The 21681-nt window shown below is 42.4% G+C and overlaps 1 protein-coding gene across 1 annotated transcript in view; it reads left to right on the forward strand.

Moving 5' to 3' along the window:
• MSANTD2 (Myb/SANT DNA binding domain containing 2) overlaps positions 1–10003 on the forward strand; it is a 29916-nt gene extending 19913 nt beyond the window's left edge. Inside the window, exon 6 of the mRNA XM_089680904.1 lies at positions 1590–10003. Within this exon, the coding sequence (XP_089537030.1) occupies positions 1590–2415 (826 nt within the window). The 3' untranslated portion in view covers positions 2416–10003. The remainder of the gene's footprint in view (positions 1–1589) is intronic.
• The last annotated feature ends 11678 nt before the right edge of the window (positions 10004–21681 follow it).

Raw genomic sequence — 21681 nt, forward strand, 5'->3', positions numbered from 1 at the left:
TCCAAAGCTGCAAATGTGCTTGCTGGCTGGTCCCTGGATCCTGAGAGCACCCTGCTACTGTACAGCCAAATGGAAGTGTCCTCCTTATGAAGACAGTGACATGGACACCCCAAGAAAGACCCTGCCTCTTGTAAATAGAAGAGGAGAGAATTGGAGCATCACTTGAGTACTGCTTTGTATGAGTAATAAAGGAGATTTGGACGCTTTGGGTTTCCCCCCCAATGCCAAAGATCTGTTAACACATAAGCTGTGACCTTCCTGCTGCTCTTTCATACTTTAAAAAGAGTAAGAGGGCTTCTTTAAACTGGATTCTTGAATGTTTTTTGTTTTTTTCTTTTTTGCTATTGGTGCATTACTGTCACCTGATTGCTTGGTCCCCCTCTTCTCCTTGCAGCTTTTGGAGGGCTGGGGGTAAAGACTGCAGAAGACACTCGGTGGCTTCCACCAATGTCACAGGTAAATCACAGTGGTTGAGGCTATGGGAGAGGAGATGCCACTGTCATTCAGAAACGTTTATCCGCCCCTTCAGGCTTCCATAGCGATCGACGGTGGCTCCTCCTGTGTGTCCTGTCATTCATGGCAGGGCAGACTAGTGCCATCTACCACCTAGGCGGCCGTTAAGAGCAGGAAAGAAACCTTGGGCATTTTTTTTTTTTTTTAATAATCTGGTGCATTGGCAAATACTGCGGAGGGTAGACAGGCCCGCAGATTGTTGCCATGGCTAACAAACAAGAGGAAGTCACTGAAAGGATCAAAAGATATTTTCTTCTGTACATTTTCAATGTATTAAAAGTTCACAATATTATACACATTTAATTGTAGAGAATAACTTTAAGGGTTTGCTGACACTTTAAATCTCAAACCAGCTTTACCTTTTCCGTCACACTTGTAACAAGTCCATTCCTTTGTTTAATCTGGCTTCTCTAAATTCCCTGCAATTCCCATCTCCAAAATTTAGCCCTTTGAAGGTGTAACAGCTTTCTTGAGCTCACCTTTATTTCCTGTCTGAATGGCTTCATTTATCCTCAATCCCCTCTCCTTCTGATTCCTGTGCTCGTTGATCCACATCTCACCGCTATTGACTTTTTCTGCCATTAATCATTTTTGCAATTTTAGAGCTGTCATCACACAATGCTGCTTTTGCTGAGCACTGTATAAAAGAACATATCCCAGGCATCCATTTAGACACGCATGCTGCTAATTAGCTGAACAGTCTGCTGATCAATTGTATGATTACATTCTCTTTGAGTGTAATTAAACAACTAATCAGCAGATTGCACAGATAAAGTCTGCAGCAACCAGTGGCAAGCAAGTGATATACATCTAAAGGGGTGCTGGGGATGTGTACTTTCATATAACACTGGAGGTAGGGTGCTGTGCCATTTACAGGAGCTTGATGGCCTCTGCCACCAAATTTTTGTCTATGAAGCAAGGACCAGCAGAAAGACCCAGTGATTTCCCTAGGTCTCAAAAAAAAAAAAAAGATTTCCTGAAAACCGAATTATTTGATTGAAATATTTTAATTGAATTAGGAAAGGTATCATTATATGCGTTACTCTTCAGCTTTTAATATGTTTTCTTCTTTCCAGGAAAAGAGATATGCTGCAGACTATAATGCACATTTTGGAGTCCGTCCAGCTTAAGTGGGAGCTGTTTCAGAGCTGGACAGATTTTTCGAGATTACACCTCTCTAACAAACTGGCAATATTCGGAATTGGTTATAACACGAGGTGGAAGGAGGATATACGGTACCATTACGCAGAGATAAGTTCCCAGGTCCCGTTGGGCAAGCGACTCCGTGAGTACTTCAATCCTGAGAAGCCAGAGGGGCGGGTAGTAATGACCAGAGTGCAGAAGATGAATTGGAAAAACGTTTATTACAAATTTTTGGAGATCACAATCAGCGAAGCTCGATGTTTGGAACTGCACATGGACACAGATTGGATTCCCATTGCGCACTCCAAGCCTATCGGAGGAGACATCGTCCAATACCTCTTGCCTGGGGGCATTCCAAAATGCCCGGGTCTCTACGCCATTGGCTACGAAGAATTGCGGAGCAAGCCAGCTTCCGACAACGCGGTGGTGGATTTAGTCAACGATGGGAATTGTGACAGTCCTTCTGAGTCTGACGATCCGGTACCTCCAAAAATTAACTATTGCTACCTCGGCATTGCCGAAAGCATCACGTTGCAGCAGTGCTTGTTTTTCCACTTTCAGTCCACCGTCAAGAACCAGAGCAAAGAGTGGGCAAGCATCAACGGATTCTTAGCGCAGAACTGCAAGGTGGAGCCAGGCGTCTCCCCAAAAACTATCTACATCAAGTTTGTTGAAGTGGAGAGAGATTTCCTCTCTGCAGGTTCTTTAGTAGAGTGCCTGGAAAAAGCCATCGGGTACCCGTTAAAATTCAACAAGTGATTCTTGTCCTTTATAAGGACTCGGGCTTCTACAGACTTGTATTGCATTTTCTGCCAGGGTTTGCTGTTGAACCATGAATGAATATTGTCTATGATGGAGAGAACTTGTCTGATGTTCGAATGAATCATCTCCCCCTTTCCTCATTGGGTTTGGACGATCTTTGTGGCAAGTCGTTAAAGCGTGTGTGAGGGGGGGGAATGGGGGGGCATTATAGTGTTTTTATAAAAAGAATTTTATTGTAGAGCCCTGTTACCAGTTATTGTAAGTACATTCCACATTGGACATAGCTTATACTTTCATTTTCAAAAGGAAATACTGTATTTTTTTTTCACGTTTCATTTTTACATATCTATTCGTGTGTTGGGGTAAAAATAACTAAACGTAATGAATGACGATGCACAGCCTTTGCGAACGTGATTAGGTTTGCGTCGTGAACCAATTTAGATCAGCCTTTCTCAACCTTTTACCCCAGAGGAACCCTAAAATTATTTGTGTGTCTTGGGGAACCCCTGCTAAAACCAGCTTTTTGGTGATCAGAGGGAAAAATGCCTCCTTAAAGCGGCAGCCTGATTGCCCCCTTTTATAGACAACTGGTGTCATGCCACTGGTTTTGCCAAGTGGCGTTTGCCACGGAACTATGCAGGCACCAATAAATGGGAGGTCAATCAGACACACGTTAAAGAGCCCCTAGCAACCTCTGGTGGAATCTTCGTTGAGAATGACTGAATTAGGTAATATTGTACATAATTTAGATGATCATTATTTTTTTTTTTACCCATTAAGTGTTTTTACTATTTCCAGCCAGTGTTGCCTGCAAAGACTTTTTTTTTTTTCTTCCCGTGATGTACTGTATTCACTTTTAGCCGTCTTGCCATATCCTTTTTTTAAAATCGTTAAAGTACAGGATTTTGTGTTTTTTGTTTTTTTTGGGGTTTTTTTGTAGTTGACATTTTATGGCATTATAAACAGCCCACGTTTTAGGCTAAAGCTGGCATTTTCCTTACAAGATGTGGAGTATGAATGACGTGACCTGGAGCGTCATGTTTTATTGGTTAATTAGAAGCCAAATTTTTGGTCAGCTGCTTTTAAGAACTGGAGTGTGCCACAAATTTTTATTTTTTAGCAAAGTCCCAAAAATAAACTTTTTTTTTTTTTTTTTTGTTTTTTCACACAAGTGTCTCCCCCTGCCGTGTTTTTTTTTTTTTTTTTTTTTTTTTTTTTTTTTTTTTCTTTTTATAAGTTGTGAAGAAATGCAGTGCAGAATAATTTTATGTAGGAAGAGGTCTGAGCTGAGCTGAAATGCAAAAACTTGGGAAAGAGAATAAATAGCTCTGGACCCTATGGTTGTCCTATTGATATTGCTGTCCAGTAGTATTATCTTGTTACTGGAGGTTGTCTGGTTTCTGAGCTGGAAGCTTCTACGCCCCAGAGGGTTCTAACAGTTTCCTTGGTTTGTAGTACAAAAACAGCAGGTCTAAGATGGAAGTGCCACACCACTGATTGATAGCCTATATGTATTCTATTCCAGTGTAGGATCAGAATCCAATTAGGCTAGATGGACATATGTGCAGGTGGTGCCACTGCGGATCCGCACAAAAATCCGTGCAGCCGTACCACCCACACAGAAGAATGCGGACCTGCGAGCGGGTGCCATTGATTCTAATGGCACGCCGCCTGCATTGGAAATTGCAACCGCACTGGGAACCGAGGTTCCCGTGCAGGATGTGGTTTCCAAAGAAGTGCGGGGACGTCTTCCCTGCGTGGCACGGGAGTCCATTCAAATGAATGGGCTCTCGTGCCCGCGCAAAACGCGGCCCACAAGAATGCACATATGTGAACCATTGCTAAAAGCCAATGGGATTGATTTACAGAATCTGGTGCAGATGTGCATGGTAGCCAATCAGCTTCTAACGTCTAGCTTGTTCAGTTAGGCTTTGACAATAAAACCTGGAAGCTGATTGATTTCTATGCAGAGCTGCACCAGATATTAGTAAATCCACTCCAGAACAAACACCCTTCTCATCATGGCTTGAAATTGAAAACTAGTTATCTGGACTGAACTAGGGTTGGCTAATCAGCTGCTGCTGAGACCTGTGACTGATATGACTAAAAATACAATTAAGATTTTCCCATCTATTCAGTCCATATATGTTGTTTCCCATTGCAAGCCCTAAGGGGGCTTTTCTTGGACCTACGAAACACATTGGCTACCCCCTTTTGATCTTCCATCTGACACTATACTAGACTAGAATTTGTATCTGGACTATCAATCTGATGTAGCCTTTCAATTTTAGATCTGCTGAAATGCAAAAAATAAAAGCACCATTGATGAGCTTGACCTGCCACACATTGTCTATGGTCTGTTTTCAGTTTAGTCAGGTGTGCAATGGTGACAGTGGTTCGTGTAAGGAACTGTTTTTATCTCTTCAAGTCCTACTCTGTACTGTGTCTTTCTCCCTTTAGTTTATTTTTTATACGTAAAGAGCCGCAGTGGGAGAACAGAAGTCACAATACATGTAGCTATAATCTTTCTCTCGAAGAACAACACTTGCAAAGAAAAATTACATCGTTTCAATACCTTTTTTTATGTATAACACTTGCAAACCAGACATTGATCCCAGTGCCTTTTTTCACTACATATATTGTCCTAAGTACCTACCATACTGGATACGATTTTTTTTTTTTTAAACAGAAGTTAAACATGAATTTTAACAATAATATTATAAATTGATACTAAGAGCCTATGAACTGTAAACCCAGAAGCCTGTGTGTATGTTATAAGAAAAACATAAAAGCTTAAAACATTCTTTTTTTTTTTTTCTTAAACTATTGTTTACTCTTGTTATTGTGTTATGTTAGCAGCATAGGAGTCAGCAACTATCTGAAGAATCCAGGAGTCTAAGAGGCAGTAAGCAGGTTTTAAAGGCAAAATCCACGTTTGTTTCAATGTTTCACGCTACGCCTACTCTATCTTACCTGAATATCGGGGGTGATTCTCCATGCAAAAGTCTAATTTTTTTTTTTTTTTTTTTTAGCATGGCTCCACACAGGACCACATCGTCCAACCTGGGATTGTAAACAAACAGTTAAGCCGGCTATAGATGGATCGACTCTCGGGTGGTTCAGCAAGTTCTGGCCGAGATTCAATCCGTCTATGGAAAGGCTGGTTGTACCCAAAGTCAATTCATCGATCGACTTGCATACAACCAGCCTGTCAGGATTTTGTTTTACATGCAATTACTGCTGCCGGCTATAGCAGCTAGCAGTAATCCTGTTCTGCCGGCAGAGCACAATAGCACTGCGGGAGGGATTTCCCTATCAAGTGATTTTCAGGAAAGCAAAAATGTAATCATGTAATGCTTGCCTTATTGCCACCACAGCAGATGGACTATGCACAATGTGGGGTTTGAGCTGCACTTCCTCCAGCAGGTCTGTACTTCTATACAGACCTGAGACAATTCAGGAGTTTGAAAGCTGCACCCATTATGTGCTGATCATAGTGCAATGCCCCTCAGGCTTCATCACACACAATTAGTAAATGCACATTCATCAATACATCAAATTTGCTGCATTTTTTTTTTTCCAGTCAAAGGTACACTTGTTTAAGGGAACCAGTCACAGTCTCACTTATCTGTTACTGAAATTCAAGTCTACCTTCATACCCTCTTTTCCTAGTAGTGGGGAAGTAAAGTTACTGATGTGTACAGATGAATCCACCTTCTGCAGTGTATTCAGGCTGTAGGACTGATTGTATTGAACTACTTGGTCTGTGTCATCTGCACCCCAAAGGCTAGCTCCACTGAATTTTTTGCATACATGTGCTCAGGAATTTACTGCCCTTCTGTTGTGTAGAGGATGATGTTGAAGTATCAGGATTTATAAGTACACAGTGCAATAGTGATCATGTAATAAGTTCTCTTTATCAAACCTTTAGTCTGGCACTGTCCTCTGCTATGCCTCTCCTGCACCCCGAGATGTCCTCAGTCTCCTGGGTTGAAAGGCGCTGAACACCACTTAACCTGGAAGACTGAGGACACACTGTGAGTACAGGGCACCACCACGGAACTGTGCATTCATTATGTAATTGTGAATGCACAGTCATTATGTTTGTGCCACTCACTAAATCTTTGTAAACCACCTAGCTTGGAGAAAAGGCATGGTGTGTGAACTCGCATCACCTGAAGACATCTAGATAGGAAATTTTGTCTTTTATGCATTGGCAAACCTTTCTCCTTGCGTTTTTGTTTTCACTTTATTTTTCTGTTTCAATTTATAGTTTCTAAAACACGATTGCTTATAATATCAAATATATGCAGGAAGCCATCTTATGTTGCACTCTCTCGGCACTTAGTATTAGGCATTCGTATTAATGGAGATGCCCATGTGTTTATCCGGTACATGTAACACATCAATTTACTTTATTTCTTTCATTGTTTTTTAAAACCCAAATAGAAAAGGAGATGAAATGGGTTTTATGAGCCCTTTTTCAGGCTTTTTATCTGCAATTTATCAGTTATTCTCTACTGTTGGGGGGGGGGGGGGCACAAATGGTCGCCTTTAAACCTGAAGCATATCTGTTTTAAGCTATAGTTTGCTTTTGCAGAGGGTTAATTTAAGCATACATTTGAAACGTTATATGTGTTAAATTTTATGTATGTTTTTATATTTTTTTTCCAAATAAAGCCTTCTAAAAGCAAATACATTTTACTACACAAAAAAAGAAAATTCACGTAGTTGTCATACAAAATGGGGGCTCATTTACACTATTGCGTTGCAATACATTTCATTCTGAATGGCACTCCATTGAACTAAGGTAATGCACCCGAATTGCAGTGCCCTGCATTGCACGGTAGGTAGTGCGTTAACGTCCTTTAGCGCCAAAAATGTATTAAGCCCCCAGAAAACGTTTTAATGGCCATATGGATAAAGCAACCAAAAAAAATCCACTTCTCCTGTATGGATAACATGCTGTTGGCTTTTAGAGTTAACTAAAAGGCTCCTGAATTCTTCAGTAGTTTGCCCATTTCCAACAATTTGGTTGAAAACATAAACTGACCTACATACGTTGGTGTTAACTTGTTATGCTTTGGTTTGTCTTTTTATGCTCAGAGTTCAATTGATGTAATACAGATCTTCCCTTTTTTTATTTACCTGGTTTAACCTGTTTTGTTTTTTTAAATAGAAACCTTTAATCTCCTATTTGGCAGCCCTGCTTACATTGTATGCCTGGGAGAAGTGGATCTGGTTCTCGTTGAGTGTACCAAAACATTTCTGTTAAAACTCTTTACTGATATTTCTTTTGTCTTTTCTAAGCCAGTAACAGGCTGGTTGACATAATATTTCAGTTTATTTTGCTGTTGTATCTATTCTCTTTGATATGGAATTTAAAAGCAAAACTGCACCCAAAACATTATTTTGCAGTAAGGTAGGGTTGATCCGTTTGGGGAACTTTATTGCTGTCCTGGGAGTTGATGTCATGAAAGCCTTGCTCTGTCTGCTGAGGTAATCCCTTTTTCCTGCCTCATCATGTCCACATATCAGTGGACCAGCTGTGACCACTTAAGACCATCCTTTTCTGGGGCGAAATTACCCTTGTTTTCTGTGTTCCCCTCTGGAGTCATGATAGGACAGTCAGGGAAAGGTAAAAGAATATGCTGTGGAGAGAAGCGGGGTAGAAGTGACATCTAGGAAAACAAGAAGTACCCTGTGAAGATCCTAAATCCAAATTGGAGAGCAGAGGGGGAAGTGACAGTAGTCATGGGATATACTAGGACTGCCATACTTGGGAGAACAAAAGCTGGTAATCAGAGGGGCAAGAGATGGAAGAATGGCGATATATCTTCATTACCTCTGTGTCAATCAGGATATCTTTTGGAAAAACATTCCCCCTACGGTATTTTTGTTTCCATCAAATGAGGCTTACCTGAGTGAAAGACCTCATAGGTTGGAGTTAGATCTCTTGATCCAGGATGTTCTCTATGTGCTGGGCCGGTGGACACAAGCCTGGCCTCAAATGGTGGCCAGTGGTTGTGTGCATGACTCTCATTGTAGCCCCAATATATCCCCTTTAGCCTCATCTTTTTCCCCTTGGCTTTTAAGCTTTGTTCCTACAAGTATAGCAGTCTTGGTATATCTCCATTACCTGTGTCGCATTCCGGGAAGTAAGGTGGTCCTGGTTTATCATTGTCTCTATCTTCTTCCTTTCTGCTCTCTAGCTTGGTTCCCTGAAGTATGGTGGTCCTGGTATATCATTGTCTCTATCTTCTTCCTTTCTGCTCTCTAGCTTGGTTCCCCGAAGTATGATGGCCCTGGTATATCATTGTCTCTATCTTCTTCCTTTCTGCTCTCTAGCTTGGTTCCCTGAAGTATGGTGGTCCTGGTATATCATTGTCTCTATCTTCTTCCTTTCTGCTCTCTAGCTGGTTCCCCGAAGTATGGTGGTCCTGGTATATCATTGTCTCTATCTTCTTCCTTTCTGCTCTCTAGCTTGGTTCCCCGAAGTATGATGGCCCTGGTATATCATTGTCTCTATCTTCTTCCTTTCTGCTCTCTAGCTTGGTTCCCGGAAGTATGGTGGTCCTGGTATATCATTGTCTCTATCTTCTTTTATTCTGCTCTCTAGCTTGGTTCCCCAAAGTATGGTGGTCCTGGTATATCATCATTGCCCCGTCTTTTAGCTTTCTGTTCTCCAGCTTGGTTTCTAGGTCTGATGTGAAGGCTACGTATTTTCTCAGAGGTGGCATCAATATTGTTTCCACCTTGGCCTTGCCTCAGAGCAGGATTTTTTTTTTTTATTTACCCTCCCTGACTTGTCTTGTCATGATTGCAGATAAAAACACAGGGAAGAAGGGTGATTTTACCTGAATTATAAGTTAGGAAATGGTTGTCCTAAGGGCTCGGGATGGAGCTGAACCATTGGTATGCAAACATAAGGAGGAGGGGCCAAGAACAGTATGTTCCAAGTAACAATTTTCCATATTCTGGAGTGCATTCTTCATCAATGGCCAAGTAGAGTTCACTAGACTAGAGGGAAGGCGGCAGGGGGATGGAGGAGTTTATCTTGCATCAGTGGCCTGAGTAGCACGGATCAACGGGTAAAGCGATCTCCCTGTCCAGGATGATGGACAGCATTAGACCTGAAGGGTTGGGTCAAACATCACGTGACTCCAAAATTTAAAAAAAAAAAAGTTTCGGGTGGAGTTTCATTTTAAGGATGGTCTTTGCAATGTCCAAAGTATTTCAGTGTTTGAGGTAGCTGCTACTAGTTCTACATATAAAGTATCTCCCCTTTTTTTATTATCCATGGAAGCAGTATATGTTGTATATCTCATTTTGTTCTGTCGGAGCTTCAGTGCCGGGACAATGCTTTTAAATATGGCTTAATATGAATTAAAAAAAACAAACAAAAAAACTCTACTATGGACAGAATGTTACATTGCCGAGTTTCAGTATGTTGCCCGCCTGCCGCCAGGGCCGCAACAGTTCTCGTCATTGGCTTCACGGGTTGCTATGTAACCGAACTTTCACTGTAAGAGCTAATGTATAAAATGTCATCCAAAATAAAGAGTGAACAACTTCTTATATGTAACGGCTTCTGCGTGTCCTGGTGTTTGGAGTTATTGGTTGCGCTTTGCCTTCTGTGGGCTCAGCCAGCACATGCTGGTACTTGTCACTTAAAGGGGACCTGTCAGTCATTGCTGACTGCTTAGTGAATGTGCAAGCTGATATCTTCATTGTTCAATACAGAAAACTGAACTCCAGGCTAAATACAGTACACAAAGAAATACATATAAGGGAGATGTTTTACCTGACAAATCAGTTGATATTCTGAGGTTCACAGCTCTGCTGCACAGACCTGATTTTTCTCAGCTGCATTTCAGTAACAGGTCTTGTCCCTCCCCCAACCTGTGACTGGACAGTTAAAGGAAACCTAGCAGACTGATGAGCTCATCTTTCTTTCACTTTGAACTCTCCTATCAGAATGTCCCTTATGAGCATGGCTGATTGGCTTCTTGTGTTGCTTCTTCCACTTCCAGTCTGACCTCTGCTGTACAGGGATTGCAGGAGGCTGATTCTAGCACTTTTGTTTAAACGTTTGCATGTTTTTTGTTTTGTTTTTTTTTTTAATCTTGACATTTGGCTTTTACCCCTTTTTCACATCCTACTGGTCTGGATCTTGATGCTGGAGGCATTTCCTTGGATTCAGTCATGTGAGTACTTTGGCTGTCAGTGATAACATGATCGGAAGCCAGTCCTACCATCTCCTAATTGGTATGAGACTGGGAGCTGTTGGTGGGAGCACAATCACAGTGGCGGGGGAAAGGTGATTGAGCATGCTGTCAGCAAAAAACATACATACAGTGCATTCATAAAGTATTCAGACCCCTTTTACTTTTTTCATTTATATTACATTGCAGCCTGATACTACAATTGTTTAAATTCAGGGTTTTTCTCAATCTACATTTTGTACCTTATGACAAAGTGAAAAACGAATTTTGGAAATGTCTGAATTTATTAAAAAGGAAAAACTGAAATATTGCATGTACTCAAGTATTCAGACCCTTTACTCAGTACTTTTGTTGAAGCACCTTTTGGCAACAATTACAGCCTTGAGTATTTCTGTGGGTATGATGCAACAAGCTTTGCACACCTGGATTGGGGGATTTTCTGCCATTCTGCTAAGTCAGGTTGGATGGGGAATGTTGACGGACAGCAATTTTCTGGTCTCTCCAGAGGGGTTCAAGTCAGGGCTCTGGCTGGGCCACTCTAGGGCATTCACAGAGTTGTCCCTAAGCCATTCTTGTGTTTTCTTGGCTGTGTGTTTAGAATAGTCATGTTGAAGGTGGGCAGCACATTTCCTAAATAATTAGCACTGGCAGTACTAGGGTCGTTGGTTCGAATCCCAACCACGACACCACCTGCCTGGAGTTTGCATGTTCTCCCTGTGCCTGTGTGGGTTTCCTCTGGGTATTCTGGCTTCGTCCCACACTGACATGCTGGGAGGTTAATTGGCTCCTGTCTAAATTGGCCCTAGTATATGTATGTAAATTAGGGACCTTAGATTGTACGCCCCTTGAGGGTTATGCAGGCCGTTTATCGGCCGAATTGTCAAACGATAAACGGAAAATCGGGTCGGCCCTGTTGCCGATACTGCCACCAATGCAGTTTTTTGTGGATTTTCAAGCTTGACCGATAAAAATAAATGAGAAGATCCACGAAAAACGGCCAACGGGCTGGCCCCACAAACGGCGTGAATATCAGCTGATCTTTCGTGCGGATGAAAATACGACCCGTCTATGGCCTGCATTAGGGACTGATGTGAATGTACAATATATATATGTAAAGTGCTGCGTAAATTGACAGATTTTCATTGGATTCCCAAGATCCTTTCTCTGGGAGGTCATACCATTGCAGAGTGCCCAACGAACGCCGCTATCACTTTTCATGGAGGATATCCAAATCGACAAACAAAAGCACAACCTCCTGTGCTGGAAAGTGGTTCCCACAGATAATAGACTTCTGTATTGACATCTTGGGTTTCATAGACATGTCACGCTTTGCTGCCCCTCAAGACTTGGGTAATCTGGACAGGCTGCAACCATAGAACAAACAGATCACTCCAGCCTAGGGCATTCTCCTCAATTATATCTTTTATTGGTAGAAATAGGTAATATACTCACAAGCCAACAGATACATCAAAGCTTGTCATAATACATCAGCTTCTAGTCTTCTATACATCACATAGAGGGACAGTACAAGTCAGGCAGGCTAACGTGTTTCGAGGGACTTGCCCTCTTCCTCAGAGCCAGAAGACCTATGCCTTGTACCAACACTTAAATACTCCAATAGTGTAACTCCTGTCAGGCAAGGGCACCCCCCACTCACCCCATTGGTAAGAGTTAACCCCTTCATTCTGAAACAATATAAAACATGCTTTACTCAGTACCTCATTGAAGCACCTTTGGCAACAATTACAGCCTCCATTCTTCAACTCTTTTTTGGTATGACAACAAGCTTTGCACACATGGATAGGGGGATTTTCTGCCATTCTGTATTGCAAGAGATACATATATGTGCATTACTGCTTATGTTATACTACATATCAATAATTGGACAGATTATACAATCTGACAATCATCAAGTAGATCTTATACAATCCTATACATCATACACTCACTGGCCACTTTATTAGGTACACCAAGCTAGTGGCAAAAATCCCCCCACACCATTACACCACCAGCAGCCTGAACCATTGACCAAGGCAGGATGGATCCATGCTTTCAGGATGTTTATGCCAAATTCTGATCCTACCATCTGACTGTTGCAGCAACCAGTCTGCTCATTCTCTGACATCAACAAGGCATTTTCATCCACACAACTGCCACTCACTGGATATTTTCTCTTTTTTGGACCACTCTCTGTAAACCCTAGAGATGGTTGTGTGAAAATCTCAGTAAATCAGCAGTTTTTGAAATACTCTGAACATGGCATGGTTGTTGTGCCATGCAAACTGGTCTAAGTCCCTTAAATCCACATTATTTTCCATTCTGATGTTCAATTTGAACTTCAGCAAGCCGTCTTCACCTCGTCTAGATGCCTAAATGCATTGAGTTACTGCCATGTGATTGGCTGATTAGCAATTTGTGTTAAGCAGTTGAACAGGTGTACCTAATAAAGAGGCTGGTGAGTGTATAGTCCATGTGTACAGGCCACACATTCAGTGACGGAGGGCAAACAAAATGTATGTATGTGTATATGAGTGGTTTACTTTTCCACTTTAGTGTGTATTCAGGCAGCGCGGCTGAGGGTCATTGTACTCTGGCTACTATTGATGGCATTGTTTTCACCTGCGTCTGTACATGTGTCAGGGCATCCTGATTGCAAAGTAGTTGAGGATCCGCACACCCGAAGCGCAGCTTGGCACTGAGGACTATGTTCTCTGGTTTCCTTGAAGATATCTCTGTACTTTGCTCCATTCAGCTTTCCCTCAATGCTGACCAGTCTACCAGTCTCTGCTGGTGAAAAACTCCCCCACAGCATGATACGGTCACCACCATGCTTCACTGTTGGTCTGGCATTGGGCAGGTAATGAGCAGTGCCTGGTTTACTCCAGGCAATGTTTACAATTGATGCCAAACCGTTCAATCTTGGTTTCATCAGACTACTGAATCTTGTTCCTTAACCTATAGCCGTTTGGCGGCATCAAAAGCGCTGTAGCTTTCCGGGTGCACGCCATTTGGCGTGCTCCCGCACATGCGCAGTTGCAGAGCCGTGCAGCAGCGTGATCTGTCACCGGCCGTGTACCTCAGACACGGCCGATGACAGATCTGAGTACCGGCTCCTGTTGCCGATACCATGTGACCTGTGACCAATCACAGCAGATCACATGACAGTTGTATACAATGGATGGCTTCATTCATGCCATCCATTGTATACTAGTGCCTAGCTGTGAATGGTCACAGCAGGTCACATGCACATGTCATGTGATTAGCTGTGGCCAAATCACAGCTAAGCACAAACAAAAAAAACCCTGAATGAATCAATGTCATTCAGGTAAATACTTGCTTATAGCAAAGTAATTCTTTGCTATAAGCAAATTGTGTAAAAAAAAAAAAAAATGATCACTTCCCCAAAGTAGTACAATGTTACTATGGTAATATTGTACTACTTTGGTCATAGTAAAATATGAAAAAAAAATCTTAAAAAAAATAAAAGAAATTTAATAAAAAATAAAAAAAATATATATTTTTTTTTCATACTAGCACCAGTCAGTGTCTCTGTTCACCGCCATGCCAGTTATATGATGATGCTGTACTGCACTGGTGACAGTATGTAAAAAAAAAAAAAATAGTGAAAATAATTTTTTTAATTTTCCGAAAAATTATGACAAAAAAAATACAACTTCAAAAAACTTGCCATGCCTCTTATGAAATACGTCGGACTGTCTACTCTGCAAAAAGGGGTCATTTGGGGGATATCTGTACTGTTCTGACATTTGGGGGGATATCTGTACTGTTCTGACATTCTTGGACCTCAAGAAATTAGATTGGCTGTCAGTACTTCAGGATTGATCAATATTCAGATCTATACCATAGTTTGTGAACTCTATAACTTTCCTACAAACTAAATAATACATCCTAATTTGGGTTATTTTCACCAAAGACATGTAGCAGAATACATCTCGGCCTAAATTTATGAAGAACAATTATTTATTTTTAAACTTTTATAACAGAAACAAAGAAAAACGTGTTTTTTTTTCAAAATTTTGGGTCTTTTTTTGTTAATTTTAGCAAAAAATAAAAACCCCAGCGGTGATTAAATACCACCAAAAGAAAGCTCTAGTTGTGTGAAGAAAATGATAAAATTTTAGTTTGGGTACAATGTTGTATGACCGCGTAATTGTCATTCAAAGTGTGAGAGCGCTGAAACGTGAAAAATGGCCTGGGCAGGAAGGTGTAAAATTGCCCGGTATTGAAATGGTTAAAGTCAGAGTCATTCAGGTGCTTTTTTTCAAAAATTCAGAGCAGGCTTTCATGTGTTTTGGAGGAGAGGCTTCCGTTTAGCCACTCTGCCATAAAGCCCAGCTCGGTGGAGGGCTGCAGTGATGGCCGTCCTTCAGGAAACTGTCCCATCTCCACACAGGATCGCTGGAGCGCAGTCAGAGTGACCATCGAGTTCTCAGCCACCTCTCTTGCTAAAGCCCCTCTCTCCTGATTGCTCAGTTTAGTTGGGCGACTGAAAACGTCCTGGTTGTGGCAAACTTCTTCCATTTGATAATTATGGAGGCCACTGTGCTCTTGCAGCAGAAATCTTTTTCATAGCCTTCCCCAGATCTGTGCCTTACAATATTCCTGTCTCTGCAGGCAGTTCCTTTGACCTCATGGCTTTTGCTCTGAGACAGTATGCATTGTCAGCTGTGAGGCCTTTTATAGAGAAGTGTGTGCCTTTCCAAATCATGTCCAATCAATTGAATTTACCACAGATGGACTCCAATCAAGGTGTAGAAATAATTCAGCAACAATTAAGAAAAACGGGAGGCAGCTGAGCTGAAAGTGTTGTTGCAAAGGATCTGAATACTCAATGTGATATCACTTTTTCCTTTTTCATACATGTGCAAACATTTCTAAAATTCTGTTATTATGGGGTACTGAGTGTAGATTGAGGGAAAAAAAATAATTTAAACAAATGTAGTATGAGGCTGCAACATAACAACAAAATCGACCAAAAAGAAGAGGGTCTGAATACTTTATGAATGCACTGTATGTGTGACCATGGGATAAGTCCTACCTCCATACCCCCACCTGTGTACAGTTGGCAGGAAGTGGCTAAAGTGGAGTTCCACCTGTTTTTTTAAAGTTTCCTTTAACCACTTCCTGACCGGCTGTTGTATATAAACGGCCGGACGGTGGCACTGCAGGGGTGGGAGGCCATTTATAAATGGCCTCCCCGCACCCTGCTTCTGCGGGCTCCCCGGGAGCGCGCAGCACCGCGATCCGGTGCCCGCTGTGTCCTCTGGACACAGTGAAACACCGATCGTCGGATCTGTACGACATCTCGATCAGGTGATCACTGATTGGCCAATCAGTGATCACATGCAAAGTAGTAAGCAAGATGTCACTTCTGACATCATTGCTTACTACATGTGAAATCTGTGAATGATCACAGAGGTCACATGGTACAAGGCTATTCACAACAGCCTTGTACCATGTGACAAGCTGTGACCAATCACAGTATTTCTCAATGGCTGCAAGAATGCAGACAGAGAGAAAGAGAAATGATTGATTTTACATCCTATATGGGTGTAAAAGCAATCAGTGTAAAAAAAAAAACAAAAAACCCCACTGTCCTGCTAGGGCGACAGTATGTATAAAAAAAAATGTTTACAAATGATAATTTTTGGTTAAACTAATTTGGCTTATTTTTTTTTTTTTTTACTAAAAAGATAACGGAATACATTTTGGCCAAGATTTATGATGAAATATTTATTTGCAAAATTTTATAAGAAAAACACTTTTTTTCAAAATTTTTGGACATTTTCATTTATAGAGCAAAAAAATAAAAATCCCAGTGATGAATAAATACCACCAAAATAAAGTTTTATCTGTCTCAAAAAAATGGTAAAAAATTCATATGGGTACAGTGTTGCACGACCGCGCAATTGTCATTCAAAGTGTGATAGCGCTGAAAGCTGAAAATTGCCCTGGACAGGAAGGGGGTAAAAGTGTCCGGACAGGAAGTGGTTAAAATATTCCTTGATGTATGCCAGTAAAAGTTCGGTATGTTTTTTTTTTTTTGTTTTTTTTTCAAGGTTTACATACCTTTTTTTGTTTTATTACCCCGCACTTCCGTGCCATCATCTGCCACCCTATTGATACCTGGGATCGATGAGTCATCAATCCCAGGAATCAACAAGCTTCCTCTGCTTGTAGCATCGCATTAATTCAAAATCGGAAGGATGCGATGCCAGGCAGAGCCAAGCGCCATTTTTAAATGGGGAAATCATTCCCTTTGTCATTTGATTGACGGGTTGCCATAACAATGGGGCGTGAACTTCCACTGTTGCCGCCATTGTTATGGCAACTTGTTACAAACAACTTGCGCCGCGCTCTGCCCATACTGCGCATGTGATGTGCGAGAGGTGCATGCTGGTAAACGCTACTGCTACTAAAAGTCTGTGTGCATGGACACATAGGATAACGTGGAGGGCCATTTGAAAGCAGTAAAAAGAAACAAACGCCTGATGTCCCTAAAAAGCGGCTGCAAAAACGCCCTGTGTGTATGAGGACTAAGGCTGGCCATGTTATACAATTTTCATGAGAATTTTGCTTTAGATTTACCAAAAACCATAGAATAGGTCAAACCTAAACAACACTTTCAATTTTATCTAATTAGGCAGGCCGTTGCACTACATAATGGAAGGTAAATCTAAAGGAAATTGGGCAGAAAACTGTTAGAAAATTGTATGGCCAGCCTTATGCAGGCCATAGATGGGTCGAAAATCGGCCGAAAATTAGTCCGAAAGAATAATCGTCCGATTTTCGGATCGTTAGTGGGTGAATTTGTCGGCCGTTTTTCATGATTTTGACGCATTTTTTTAATCGGCTATGTTGGAAAAAAGCCGGCCGATTTTGTCGATTGGCCAATTTTCATAGCAATGATGGGCAAATCGGCCGCTCGTTTTAACGATTAAAAAAAATCGGCGCATGAGCAGTGACCTGCAAGGGACAGAAGTTATGGGGTGAACTTTAGGATTTAGTCGGCCGATATTTTTACTCGTTGGTGGTAACGTTGGCTGAACGAACGACAGATTTTTTGTTTATCGTTCGAAAAATCGTCCGATGTTCGACCCATCTATGCCTGCATTAGTCTATAGGCTGCCATTAAGCTCTTTGTCAGGAATTGTGCAATAAAAGTTACATGAACATCCACTAGAGGGCGTCCTTACTCTTTCAATTCTTTTTTGTACAGTTTGTCTCCTAGTTTGAGTTTAGCCTCCCGCGGTTTATTCTTTTTTCTGATGTTCCTTTTACTCTTTACACCTCTGCAGGTTGAGCTTGAGCCATTTCTGCATTGCGTTTTGCTTTGCTTTTTACGTTGTTGCACTTGCGTTTTTGATGTTTTTTTCATATTTTTAAATTCTTCTTGTTGCTAGGCAGATTTAAACCGTAAAACGCGACAAAAACGCAATACATTCTTTGCTGTAGCATTTCCATTGCAGTCTATAGAATCAGAAACGCAACTTTTTCTGTTCAAAAAAGTCTTTGACCCTTTCCAAAAAATGCACCGAGTGAAAGCGCACAGGTGTGAACATGTCTCATAGGAAATCATGTTAAATGGACTGTACTGTGGTTCTGCAAAATGCTGCAGAAAACGCTTAGGTGTGAACCTGGGCTATTGCTGAACAAGCCTTAGCATGTCCTATTTTTCCTTTTAATCCATTTATCAATGTGGGCTAAGAAACCAGACAAAGGCAGAGCAATGTAATAATATGGCATGTGTAGAAAAACAAATTCTGATATTATCAATAACCAGGGGCGGACTCACAACTCATGGGGCCCCTGGGCAATAGGGGATCATGGGGCCCCTGTGTCCTTGCGCAAACTCAAAAAAGCCTATGAAAAAGGTACTAGGGGCATCTCATGGGGCCCCCTACTAACCCCGGGCCCTCGGGTAGTGCGTGAATTTCCAAATGGTCAGTTCACCCCTGACAACATTTTACTAAATATATTTCTTTCTAAACATCTCTCATGTCAGATGAATACAGATTATAATCGGACACATTGAATGTGACCTGAGGCTACAGCGGAAGTGAACATCTTGCAGTCCCCATTTTTTTTTTCCTTGAATTGTATGGGGAAGGTTTGGACATGTCTATCCCATTCCCATAAAGGGGGCATGTCATCAGGAATAATACATAGCTTTGGTGTGGCATTCAAAATGTTTGGTTTTACCCAAGCCTTCCTTGATACAGTACACCCTAGGAGGGGAAGAACAAAAAATGTAATCAAAGCTGTATACCAGGCCTATATAAATTACCCAAATTATTGCAAATTATAAAAAAAAAAAAAAAGTACTCTGTGTAAGTACCTGAATCTGACTTGGTATTGCATTCTCTGTATAGCAGAGCTCAGACTGGTGAAGGAAGAAGCAGCACAAGTAGCCAATCAGATGTACTTCAGTACTCGTGCTAACAAGGGCCATGCTGACAGGAGGAGAGGGCAGAATGACAGAGAAAAACAAATCTGTCTGCAGCTTCTCCTTGCACTGTCTATTCACAGCCTTGGGGAGGGACAAGACCTGTAAGTGTTACTAAAATACAGCAAACAGAAAATTTGGGTCTCTTGTCCAGCCTGGTCACACACCTGTGTAAATGTCAGGACTGGATGAACAGAATTACAAGTCCTCTGACAGGTAAAATGGTAAAATAAATATTTTCTGGCAAACAAACATGGCTGCTGTCAGCGCTGATCCTTTGACATCCACACTTTCTATGCCACTGGCTCAAAACAAGCTTGCTAATCAGATGTTCACAGGTGCCATCAATGGCTGCATGCTTGTTCCTAGTCAATGCATTTCTACTTTTTTAGCTCCTAAAAATGTTTCTTGGTATGCAGCTGATCAGTTCAACAGAAGCGAGTGACTGCTGCACATGGGACATCGGCATCTTGCTTGGCTTCAGGTCACAAGGTGGCTGTAAAGAACAATGTAGGGGCCAGATGTTGTCAAGCTGCCAGATTTCTGTAATGTGCAAAAATAAATCTGAATCTGGAACATTCTCAGATCTGGCTGCTGCATGGGATAAAAAACGATGCCTCTGTCAGGTCTATAAAACACTTTCTGTGTAGCTGTTATCTTGACAAATGTAACACTGAATACATTACAATGTGCTGAGTGCTGTGTCTTCACTCCGCTGATGACCTTCATATCAAATGCTTTAATAGCCCGATCTGCTTTTAAAGCTGAAGTTTAATCTGCTTCTATTTTATCTTTTGTCCCTGACTCCTCCCATCAACAGGCTAATGAGATTTTAAAAATGTAACTATTGTGTTTTCATTACATAATTTATTTTGAACCTAGTGATATCCTCACTGGGTCTTTGTGCTTCTATATACAACGCAGGTAGATCACGGCTGGGAGGGTGTACATAGCTTCCTGAAAACGTCACATGACCTTGCCTCAGTCTTGATACAAGCAGTGGGCTGGCTCTTGGGAGGAGTTATGCAAATATAAAAAAAGTCTTGATGGGTGGATGGCAGTCTGGAGGAGTGGGTGTTTCTATGTAGAGTGCATTTACATACAGACCACCCTAGGTAACGCCCACATGTGATGCTGAGCCTTCATGATTGAAGAAACAAAATAGGCGGACCAGGGACAGTCAGGCTGGGGAGGAGTGGACTAGATCAGTGGTAGGCAACCTTTCAGAGGTTGAGCTCTACCTGGACAACATGGAGGACATCAAAGATCCCCAGGAAGGGAGGGGAAAAGCTGGGTGGCACACTTTTTTTAAAAAAAAAAATCAAGCTCCCAATTGACAGATGGCATGAAAGTGTGTCACAGTAGTGTCCTCTGTCCCCCTTCACATCATCCCCCAGAGTAGTGTCCTCTGTCCCCCTTCACATCATCCCCCAGAGTAGTGTCCTCTGTCCCCCTTCACATCACTTCACATCATCCCCCAAAGTAGTGTCCTCTGTCCCCTTCACATCATCCCCCAAAGTAGTATCCTCTGTCTCCTTCACATCCTCCCCCAAAGTAGTGTCCTCTGTCCCCCTTCACATCATTTCACATCATCCCCCAAAGTAGTGTCCTCTGTCTCCTTCACATCCTCCCCCAAAGTAGTGTCCTCTGCCCCCCTTCACATCACTTCACATCATCCCCCAAAGTATTGTCCTCTGTCTCCTTCACATCCTCCCCCAAAGTATTGTCCTCTGCCCCCCTTCACATTATTTCACATCATCCCCCAAAGTAGTGTCCTCTGTCCCCTTCACATCATCCCCCAAAGTAGTGTCCTCTGTCCCCCTTCACATCATCCCCCAAAGTAGTGTCCTCTGTCCCCCTTCACATCATCCCCCCAAAGTAGTGTCCTCTGTCCCCCTTCACATCGTCCCCCAAAGTAGTGTCCTCTGTTCCCCTTCACATTATTTCACATCATCCCCCAAAGTAGTGTCCTCTGTCCCCCTTCACATCATCCCCCAAAGTAGTGTCCTCTGTCCCCCTTCACATCACTTCACATCATCCCCCCAAAGTAGTGTCATCTGCCCCCTTCACATCGTCCCCCAAAGTAGTGTCCTCTGCCCCCTTCATATCACCCCCCCCCCACTGTAGTGCCCCCCTCCCTCCATAGTAGTGCCCTCTGCCCCCCCCCCCGCAATGCAGTGTCCTCTACCCCCTTCACATCAGCTCCTCCCTTCCCATTGTAGTGTCCTCTGCCCCCCTTAGCAGTGTCTTCTGCCTCCTACCCACAGTAGTGCCTCATATCCCCCCCCCCCCCCCCCGTACTGTAGTGTCTTCTGCCTACCACCCCAAAAGCAGTGTTCTCTGCCTCCCCTTAACACATACACACACTCCTCTGCCCCCCATAGCAGCGTCCTCTATCTCCAACCCACACTAGTGTCCTCTGCCCCCCCCCCATAGCAGTGTCCTCTACCCCCTTCGTATCACCCTGCCCCCCACTTTAGTATCCTCTTCCCTCCCCCCCCCAACAGCAGTGACCTCTGCCTCCAACCCACAGTAGTGCCCCCCCCCGAGCAGGGTTCTCTGCACCCCCCC

Source organism: Staurois parvus, unplaced genomic scaffold, assembly GCF_062004578.1.
Source record: "Staurois parvus isolate SC_StPar_1 unplaced genomic scaffold, SC_StPar_1.0 ptg000253l, whole genome shotgun sequence".
Taxonomy (NCBI): domain Eukaryota; kingdom Metazoa; phylum Chordata; class Amphibia; order Anura; family Ranidae; genus Staurois; species Staurois parvus.